The sequence below is a fragment of the Bidens hawaiensis genome, unplaced genomic scaffold, assembly GCF_021521415.1.
Source record: "Bidens hawaiensis isolate Kalapana, Puna unplaced genomic scaffold, B.hawaiensis_p1.1 tig00034981_1, whole genome shotgun sequence".
Taxonomy (NCBI): Eukaryota; Viridiplantae; Streptophyta; class Magnoliopsida; order Asterales; family Asteraceae; genus Bidens; species Bidens hawaiensis.
In genome coordinates, this window is record NW_027496059.1 from 54,385 (window position 1) to 65,508 (window position 11,124).

The 11,124-nt window shown below is 37.6% G+C and overlaps 1 protein-coding gene across 1 annotated transcript; it reads right to left on the bottom strand.

The window, feature by feature from the left end:
* Window positions 1-2,590: 2,590 nt before the first annotated feature.
* LOC143586782 (transcription factor TCP15-like) lies at window positions 2,591-3,841 on the bottom strand. Its single transcript, XM_077068259.1, has one exon. The coding sequence runs from the start codon at window positions 3,800-3,802 to the stop codon at window positions 2,615-2,617; it is 1,188 nt and encodes a 395-aa protein (XP_076924374.1). The 5' UTR covers window positions 3,803-3,841; the 3' UTR covers window positions 2,591-2,614.
* Window positions 3,842-11,124: the final 7,283 nt, after the last annotated feature.

Genomic DNA, 11,124 nt, shown 5'->3' on the forward strand with positions numbered 1-11,124 from the left:
TTTCTATTAAATCTGGTCATGTGCGTTGCACATGAGGGTATTTTTGTAATTTTATATATAAATTATTTTATATTAAAACTAACAAATACTCCCCCTCTCTCTCCTCCTGCCATATGCATCCACCATCACCACCCACCTTCTTCTTTCAATATCCAAAAGCACCACCACCTGTTGCCGACTGCCACCACCTACCGCTGCCACCACCACCTGTTGCCGACCACCGCCGCCACCACCTGTTACCGACTGCCACCACTACCCGACCAACATCTCCACTTCAATCTCCATTGTAAACCCTAACCCTAGATTCAATTCAATTCAATTTCAACAATTGGCTTCATGCCACGCTGAATCCCCCAACCGATTAAAGGTCCATGAACCCTAACCATGAACCTTGCACCACAATCACCCTTCACCTTCACCAACATCTTCTCACCACCACCATCATCCTCCGACACCGACGAAAATATCATCGAGCACACATGGTACGGCAACATCCAGTACCTCCTCAACATCTCCGCCGTCGGCACAATCACCTACCTAATCTTCCTCTTCATCAAGCTCCACAGGGCCCACCGCCGCATGCCCGCTGCCACCACCAGTTTAGACTCTCTCTCTCTCTCTCTCTCTCTAGGTCAATTCTCACCCTATCCGCAACTAACAATCACCCGTTCCCGCTAGCAGCGTGGAACCGACGACCACCAAGCACCACCCCACACCATATACGAACAGCAACCACCACAGCTTGAACCTATAAGCTTCGTAACAGAGGATTTCAGGTTATACGAGCACGACAGGTGGCGGCGGCGGCGGTGACAGGTGGTGGTACTTTTAGGAAGTACAAAATTGAGGCTCCTGTGCTTTTCAAAGGAATTGGTCATTCTGTGAACCCATCAAATAGCTTGGTTTTTAAGGTTCTCTCTGCTTCTCCATAAGCGTATTCTGCAAATCCAAAGTCAAACTCTCAAGTCCACCATCACTTTCTGGATCTTCAATTTCATTCAATAGGCGGCTGATGATGGTTGTTTAGTTGGTGGTGGTGGTGGTGATTTTGGATAAAGAGAGAGAGAGAGAGTTTATAATTTTTTTAAATATATTTATTTTTTAGTTTTAATTATTAAATAAATATGGGAATTTACAAAAATACCATCATGATTAGATTTAACAAAAAATTTTAACTGGGTTAGTAACAAAGAACGTAACATGAAACAAATTTGAAACATGAATTATGTCTTTTGCCATTTCTTTCATTAAGGGACGTCTAATGAAAATCAGATTAAACGTAAAGGACGTCTTTTGCCATTTTGTCATGTTTTAACTGTATTATTTGAGTTGTATTTAATTTTGGGTTCACGATAACTTTTTGTTTAAGGCATGTATAAAAACATGAGGCATTTCAAATTTGAATATGATTTGAATACAACCTTAGCTCCTAACTTGCGTCAAACATTACAAATTAAATTAGTTAATGTTTAAGTTGATTTTTATCTACTAAAATATAAATAGACCTCCTAAATACCTCTCTCTATAATATTCATCCTTCTCATTTTTGTCTTTCTTTGTATTTTAACTTTTTCCTATATTATTATACCAAACCAATTGGTTCAATAAATCTCATGCCTTTTTTATGGTAGGTCATAGATTCGAGTCTCGTTCGTGAGAAACTGTCATGCGTAAGCTAGTGTTTTATTACAGTGGGCCTTCAAGTGATGGGTTTCCTCAAAAATTGATGACAGGCTACTATGACAAGCGTCGGTGGCCTTTTACCAATATGCGTATCAGATGACCGGGCTTTGTTTTTTAATTAGTATAATAAATACTATGTATATTATAATTTAATGCAATTGTGAGTGTGAGTGCCAGCAATGGATTGAATTATATAGAGGAGGAGGAATGATCAAAGCTTGTTCCCCTGCTCTGATAAAAGGTAACTTTGATTTTAGGAGGGTGTGGGTTCCATCAATCTGACCCCAATACCTGGACTGATAAGGTTTGGGTCCCACCCCAATTCAAATATCTTTAATAAAATATATAGAATAATTCTTAATTTGACCCATACAACAAGACATTGACGATTGTCACCAATTCCGTATTTTATTTATTGTTTATTCACATGCTCAATTATCATTTTATATCTTCACAATGTACGTATGTATATTTAAAACTTTGTATATATTAAATTAAAGAGTGTAAATAATGTGAGAAAATGACGTCATTGAAGATTTTCACCATTGGAAAATTAAGTAATATCACTTTCAAACTTCATGGAATTGACTATAAATTAACGGAATTGTTTTCTTACACCCCTTTTCAAGATATTATTGAATCCATTACTTAGAATAAAGTCAAAAAAATAGTAATAATTTTAATAATAATAATAATAATTTAAATTGTTAAACACATAAAAGAATACCAAATGGGACCTTCTCTTTTTTACTTCTAATGATTAAAACCAACAATACACCCTGTTAAAAATTGTCTCTCCAAAACTTATAAATAATCACACAATTTAAAAAAAAATCAGCATAATTATGGCGAAAATGATATATTTTTTCCAAAAAATTGGACTAAATCAAACCTTGTGTAGGTTTACACATCGACGTTAAACCAAAATCCCTTACGACTGGTGGCTTGTTGTATCATCGCCGCCTCCGTGATGCGACTGAGACCCACTCGCTTGTTGCTCAGAACCCCCGGGACCAAATATCGGCCTATAAGGATTTAACCCAGCAAGCATGCTCAGTTGTCCCTCTGTAAACCCTCCAGTCGCGCTGTTGCCACCAAGTCCAGCTGACATTTGCTGACTGGGCAACAGCGCGACGGGTGTTGGGAAATTCATGAAATGTAACCCAGTGGAAACAGTACCACGGTATAACGCGGTATTGTTGAAAGTAGGGAAAGTCCAAATTGGGTCACCACTCATTCCTTGGTGTTGACTAGAATTCGCAACCATCCAAAAGTTAGGTGGTATTGATGCGTGATTTGCTGCTGAGCTTGATTGTAGCATATAGTTCCCTAGTGGTTGTTGGTGTGGTGATGGTAATTCGGACTCCGAATCACCCGGAACCCTTCGTTTTCTTCCGTTGTTCTCTTCCGGATCTGATAACTCAACTGAGGTGTCCCGGTTTTCTTGTTTCGTTTGTAGTAACTGGTGAAGACTCGTAGACGACCCGAAATTCAATAGATTTGATGAACTGTTTTCGGTTGAAGATAACCCGATTCCTGGGAAAAGATTCCGGTTTTGCGGGAGAGCGAAATTCGGGTTGTAGTAACTGGATCGGAGCTGCGAAGGGATGGACATGCTGGACCCGGAGCTCCGGAGTGAGATGTTGAGTGAAGTGAAGTTAGCCGGGATTGTCCCGGTGCCAGTGGCTGCTATCACGGCCGGTTCGGCTTGCTGAAGCAGCCACTCGATGGTTTCACCATCTGTTTTATGTCCCAGCTCACGCGTGAGCTGGAACACGCGGGCTGCGCATAAGGCTGGCATGCGTATGCGCCGCCCACGGCCGTCCACTTTTGTGTGACGGTCTTTTGTGGAGGTTCTCTTGAGGGCTAATTTTTTCGAGGGGTCGCCCGAGGAAGTGGTGGCCGTGGCGGCCACGGTGGTTATTTGGAGGTTTGAACTGTTGGATCGAAACGGAGGGGTGGTTGTGTCGGCGGATATGGGGCGGGATGGGTACCCAGACGCGGAGCCTGTTCCTCCTGTTCCGGAGGAGGAACATGCTTCGTCGTCTTTTTTTTCGAGTAGTTGGAAAGGGAAGTTGGGACGATGGTGGAACTGATCATCACCGGCATCCATGATCATATGAGAATATATATATGTATTTAAACCTATAGATGTGGATATAAAGAATTGAATCTATAGGGATGTGGGTCTGGATATATACTTGTTTCTCTTTCAAGACCATAAAAATCAACAGTCTCACTCTCTATCTTCAACTGCAAATTCTTGTAGCTTCAAGAGAGAGAGAAAGAGAGGATAATGAAGGAAGCTAAACTTTAAGCAACAAAGATAATGAGTGGGAATTATACGGGTGACCTTTAAAAAGCAAAATAATATTAAAAATATAATCTTCATAATTCAAAATAAAGAAAAGGAAAAGGAATTATCATGTCCGTTCACCATCATCCAGTTCATAATATTTTCTATTAACAAATGCATATAATTCGGTATATAATCACTGCTTTCTTATAGTTTAACATAGTGGTTATATTAAGAAAGAAATAGTGATCATTGCTCAAGTTCTTTAGCTTAGTTTTTAAACTATTAGGAGTTAACCATGTATATATAATAATTCTTATGTTAAAAAAACCTCATTCTAGATGATTTATTTTCGTGGTGATTAATGGCCGGTAGGCTGATTAGTGATTACTATCATTTACCTTATGTTTTGTAGAAATCTATCCATATAATTAACTCATGACTTTGCGCTCTAGTGGTACATATGATGTTCGCCTCTCTAAAATTAAAATGACGAGTTTAAATCCTTACAAGTAGTTAGGAGATTTTAAGTGAAATAAAGTTTGTTCTTCAAGAAAAAATTTAACGCATGGACGAGATAGATACTATATATACATATGTTCACCATTACATTTGTCTCTACTTTTTCATTTATTTCTTTTAACATTTGCAATTTGTTTTATTTCGTTTTTTTGCAAATGTAATTTCATATTGTGCTAGTGAACAGTTAAAAATAATTATTACAAGTTTACTAATTACTGGAAAGTTAATTCTCAACTTTAATGAGTTATTATTGTTGAAAATTATTATATATGAATAATTCATAAGGGCACTTTTAAGTAACACTTATATGTGTTAATAGCCCAATATAAATTCTTTTACTAAAATTGGATTAAATAAAGTTGTAAAAAGGGTTCTTCATACAGTTTCATGATCAGATGCTGAAAGGTGTACTTGGTCAAATCATTAATAACAACTTTTGGTTATTACAAATCAAAATCTAACTGTTCAAAATTTAAGTGAACCAAAGTGTTACCAACGCTCGTCTATGTTATGGTTAAAAAGTTTTGAAGGCAGCCGTCTGAAACCTTTCTAAAAGCTGACCGCAAAACTAAAGCAGTGACCAGTTTAGATGGCTTCATCCGTTTTAACTACACGAAATTGTGAAAACCCTAATATGAACTGTGAGATATGGTTGTTCAAACATTAGGACTAAAGTCTAGAGATTTGAATATCAGGAATCATAAGAGTCATATCTTAAAAATATAGGGACTAAAGTTCAATGTTTTTCAATAATGCAGGATATAATTATAGACTAGTTGATAGTTGATGGACCAGAGTGTACTATCTCCGACACGAAGAAAATAAGGAGCGAATTGGCAAAAAGAAAAAGAAAATGACTGTTGGTTTTTTCTGTTGTCTTTAAAAGAAAAGGAATTTATTTTCACTTTCTTTTACATTTTCTAAATCACAATATAAGCTATTAAAATATTGTATCAATTACCTGGATAAAATTGGCACAACAAATATTTAAAGTAGGGTTTTAAATTGATGATCCTTACACCAAAAGATAGACACTAGTCAGAAATATGAAACACGCCACAGTATTAATAAGTACACATAAACTCCAAACCGCTAATTTGAAATTGATTGAACGTGTTTGTGAAGAAGACAACCTGGGATTCGTTAGACCATTTATTTTTTAAAATTGACGTCTCCAAAAATTTAAATATCTCGGCCGAGTCAAAATATAAATGTCCGTTAACCATAAGAAGTAACGAAATATATAAGATAAATTTTTTGAATGATATAAACGTCATAACAATAAACATAGCAAAAATATAGTAATAAAGTCAAATACCGTAATATCTAACGGCTAACCGATAGCTCTCACAACATTCTTGATATCAAACTGTTTGATCACCTTTACACAGTTCATATTATCTAAGATTTCATTCTGATAACTATCATCGCCAATCCATTAACTCTTTCTTGGGGCATTGTGGATTGTAAATAGTGGCTGATCTAGGAATTGTTTTCAGGTGGTGCATTACTTTTAGATGCTTCAATTTTATGAAATCAGATATAAATATTTCGGGTCGGTTTGATGGTTCGGGTTAGTTCATTACATAATAAAAATATGATAAAGTAATAAAAAAAGACACCGTAATTTGAAATATAAAAAAACATAATATATACAACGCTCTTTAAGAATTTAAAAAAAAATACTTCTAGTTATAAGCAATGTTGCAAAAGTAGGTTTACAAGGCCGAGTACTCCCCGAGTACTCGCTACAAAGTACGTCGCCGATGGGAGTTTCTTTAACTCTGCCTAATCACTAGTAATCGATCAAAGATGGTCAACCTCAGCCATAATCACATTTAGTTGGTGGACTTGAGCTGATTTTGATTTAAAAATAAAATGTAATTCTTATTTCTATAATATTATAGAACAAATATCATTTTTTTAACTAATGATTAGTAATTCTTAGAATAATTTATTGTGTATTTATTCTATTTATATTGATATTTACATACTTTGTTATAAATGTTAGTAAAATAATGATATTTGACATATATTTAATATACAAAAATTATTTTTTTATATTTACCATGTCTGAGTACTCTTCGAGTACTCCCGAGTACTGTGAGTACACCCAACTCCTAGTCGATCGTCTAAGGTCCGTCTAACTACTTTTACAACCTTGGTTATAAGTGTTCTCTACGAGTCTTCATCTTTTGAAATAGTTACATAATATAAATACAAATGTACAGCCAGATGTCTGGACTCCTAGAGGAAGGAGGTGTAGTGCCTGCGTAATCATGGTAGAGAGGGGAGAGAGGTAGAGAGCGCCAAAGAAAAAAAAGTTAAAGAAAGCAGTATAAAACGGATTTGAACCTGTGACATTCTAGTTAACCAACTCAGAGACTTATCCACCCGACCAGCAGCTTATATTTCAATTAAGATGGTTCATTTCTAATTTATAAGGTGGTTCATACTATTATTTTCTATATACCAATACACTATTATTTCGAAACTTGGGTGGTTCTTGGGAACCACCTATTTAATATGTGGATCCGCCCATGATTGTAAGTAAATTTTAATAGCTGCACCTTTGAAAAACTTCTTTTTTCATATGCAATCATGGCTGTAATAGTCAACAATATTTTATATGCAGTCCTAGCATTTGGGAAATTTTCTTAGGTCTCATTCAAATGCTTCAAACTTCTATAGAGTTGCTAAATTCCATGATATATAATGTGTCTAATGAGATCAAATTCATATAAAGTTTCTCACCATCAATATCCGATATCCCTTCATATAATCGGCCGTCGTATGCTTTTCATTGTTCTAATTTTAGTTTGTGTCCAATAGATTAAATGGATTATGGATAAAAAAAATATTGACTCAATATATAATAAAATGATTAAGATGCATACCTATTATATATATATATATCGTTAGGGCTCGGATTTTCGGTATCCTTAGCAAAGCAATATGTTTAGGATAATTCCAGGATATGGTATCCTTCAAGGTAACAGGTATCCTAGATATATTGTATAATTAACGGATTGTTCGTTGTCCTTCCTTATTTACCAGGTCAAGGGTCGTTATCACGATTCCCTGAAGACTCGGACTTGCAGCTGGATTACTTCAAAGAAAACGTGTAAGTCAAACGACTAGTAAGGAAAGAGTCTATTATCTCTGGAATTATAGGGATTACTTCAAATAAAATGTGTTCAAAAAGGAAACTGCTAATTGGAAGGAGTCTATTATTTCCGGAAGTTTAGGGATATTAGTTAGCTTCTTTTATGTATAAATAGAGCTCACTTGGATCATTTTAGGGACACGTTTTTTTACACACAACTCTCACGCTAGACTTAGTAACACTCTGTAACACGATCCAAAGAGAAAAGCTTCACCACTTGTAACCTTTTTCGATTATTAATAAACTGGTGGTGATAGTTTTCACCACCTGAGGTTTTTTTCTTGTTATTCTCAGGATACCGGGTTTTTCCCCGCAACAAATCGTTGTGTTCTATCATTTTTATGTTCGTTCTAAGCAAGCACCAAGTCCCATTTACTAATTTGGTTACAAAATCACATTTGTAAATTTTTGACCAAAACAATTTGGCGCCTACCATGGGGCTATCGGTGCTTCAATCCTTCAAATCCGTTTATTTCATTCTCAATCACTTACATTCTCTTCATTATGGCCTCACAACCAAAAACCAGCTCCATTTTTGCTCCGGTGGTCACCGCTGCTTCAAGCGTTAACCCTGGTCCTCCGCCAGTCCCGAAGAAGAACACTCAACCTAGAGGAGAACTTCCATCGTACCCGAGAACCTCTACACGGGTAGATCCGGTTATTTCTAACAGTGATATTTTTGCTTTAATGAAACAGGTCAAAACTCACATGGAGCAGCAAGAGAAGACCAACTCAAGACTATTCAAGGAAATTGAAGGGATCAAAAAGAAGCCGGGGTAGGAGGCTACTCCAATCATGGCCAGGGCTCTTGATTTTGGTTCTCCAGGATCATCTATCCTTCAGAATCCCAGATCCTTGGGGACAAACCAACAAGGACTCCGTCTCACCAACAATCAGGATACTGGCGAACTTATCCTCTAATATCCTTGGAGTTACCCAGACCAACGAGGCCAGAATCCATCAGCATGCAGCCTCGTTCAACCATGCTAGCCGACTTATTTTTGTCAGGATCTCCCATGGTGTCCTCTGAAGTGCATGTTGGAGATGACATCCCTATGCAGACATTACCTTATCCTGAGGATTCCCTCAATGGAGGAACTAGCCGTCAAGGTTCAGGATACCAGAGACCTAACCACGATCTCGGTAACAGTTTACTTAATGCTAATTTATTCACTAAACATGGATCTGTGCAAGATAAGGGGATATCCCTCGAGATAGCCAGGGAATTACAAAAAATGAAGGATATGATTCCCAATATCCCCGGGATAATCCGTCCCATAGCTAAAGTTCCGGTAGGCAGTCATAGATTATCCAGATTCACTTGGCATATATGCGACGCGGAGATCCCCAAGAAATTCTAGACGCCTAGCATGAAGCTATACAATGGCACTACGGATCCTGAGGAACACGTAGCTCAGTATAAGGAAAGGATAGAGATGACATCAAGGAAGCTTGTCTATGCAAGGGATTCGGTTCAACACTAATGAGACCGGCCCTCAAATGGTTATTAAGTATTCCTTCCAATACCATTACTTCATTTGCTCATTTGATTAACTTATTTAATAATCAATTTTCTTGTAGTAGATCTTTTGAGAAAATGATAGGTGATTTATATAGAATTGTTCAACATAATAATGAATCCCTAAGGGATTACATAACTAGATTTGGCAGGGAAGCTTTGGATATCCCCAACCTTGATATGACGGCTGTTGTTGAAGCCCTTAAGATGGGGTTGAAGAAGGATTCATCATTCTATGACGATCTTGTCATAACTCCATGCAGGAATCTTGATGAATTCAGGAACAAGGCGTTAAGATACATTCGACTAGAGGATGATAAGAAGGCTCATGGAAGTTTGGCTATCCCAAAGTATGAGTCTACCAACAGGAAGTCAGACTCTCCACAGAAGTTCTCTAGGCCCAAGCCTTATTCCAAACAAAATACCTCCAGGATAAACGCTGTGGAAGAAGACGAAGATGATGAGGAGTATCCTAAAATCTTCGAATATTGTTTTAATATTGATATTGGTAGTGTAATATGTGCCATGCAGGATTTAGGTGACAAGGCCAGATGGCTCAAGAAAAATGAAAAACCCGGATCCAGCAAAGACAAGTCCAATTGGTGTGCATTCCATGAAGACTTTGGTCATCGCACTGACGATTGTATAGCACTTCAGAAGGAGATAGGATACCTTCTCAGCAAAGGATACCTAAAGGAACTATTTAGAAGAAACAAGAACAAGAGTCAGGATACTGTCAAGATATCTGAAAGGGCACCTTCTCCACCACTCGGAGCTAAGGTCGTATCCTTTATTTCGGATGGATCTGACATCTGTGGAACCTCGTATTCAGCAGCTAAGAAGCGTTTCAAAGAAACGTAGATGGACAACAGAGAAAGACCTCTCTGCACCTCCACTCTAACAACTTAAAGAATCATATCATTAGATGAGGAGGATAGATGTGACCTTATGGATCCCAACCATGACGGTTTGATCATTACTTTATGTATAGCTAACTGTTTTGTGCGCAGGATACTCGTTAATGGAGGAAGCTATGTGAATATTATCCAGATGGATGCCTTGAAGAAGATTGATATCCCAGAAACGGAGATTGTCCCAAAATCCTCAGTCCTTGTAGGGTTCAGTGGCAAGACCAAGGATACGTTGGGAGAAATCAAACTTCCAATATATATTGAGGGAACTAACTCTCTACAAAAATTTTGTGTTATTGACTCATTATCTTGTTGTAATGTGATATTAGGCAGACCCTGGATCCACAGCATGAAGGCAGTACCCTCAACTTATCATCAATGTGTGAAACTACCAAGCCCATGGGGGGTCATAAAAATTGAAAGTGATCAGCAAGATGCCAAGGAATGCTATGCTTCATCAATGAAGTGGACTACAAAGCCTACTCAGGCATAGCAATTACAGAAGCAACCAGGGGAGGTTCTGCAAGCCAGGGACCAAGATGTAAAGGAAGTATCCTTAGATCCTCAGGATACAGAGATCAAAGTATTGTTAGGATCAGGTCTACCTGAGGATATCGAACAAGGATTGATTTCCTTCCTAAAGAAAAGAGCTTCTACCTTCGCCTGGAAACATGAAGATATGATAGGTATCTCTAAATCTGTAATTACTCATAAACTTGGTATAGATAAATCTTTCAGGCCTGTGCATCAAAAGCGAAAGAAGTTTGCTCCTGAAAGAAACGTTATCATACAAGAAGAAGTGCAGAAGTTACTCAAAACCAAGATGATAAGAGAGGTCTACTAACCTAGATGGTTGGCCAATCTAGTTGTAGTCTAGAAGAAGAATGGATAGTGGAGAGTGTGTGTGGACTTCACATACCTGATTAAGGCCTGTCCAAAAGATCCATTTCCACTCCCACACATTGATTCGATGGTAGATGCAACTGCTAGCCATGAACTACTAACCTTCATGGATGCATCCTCAGGA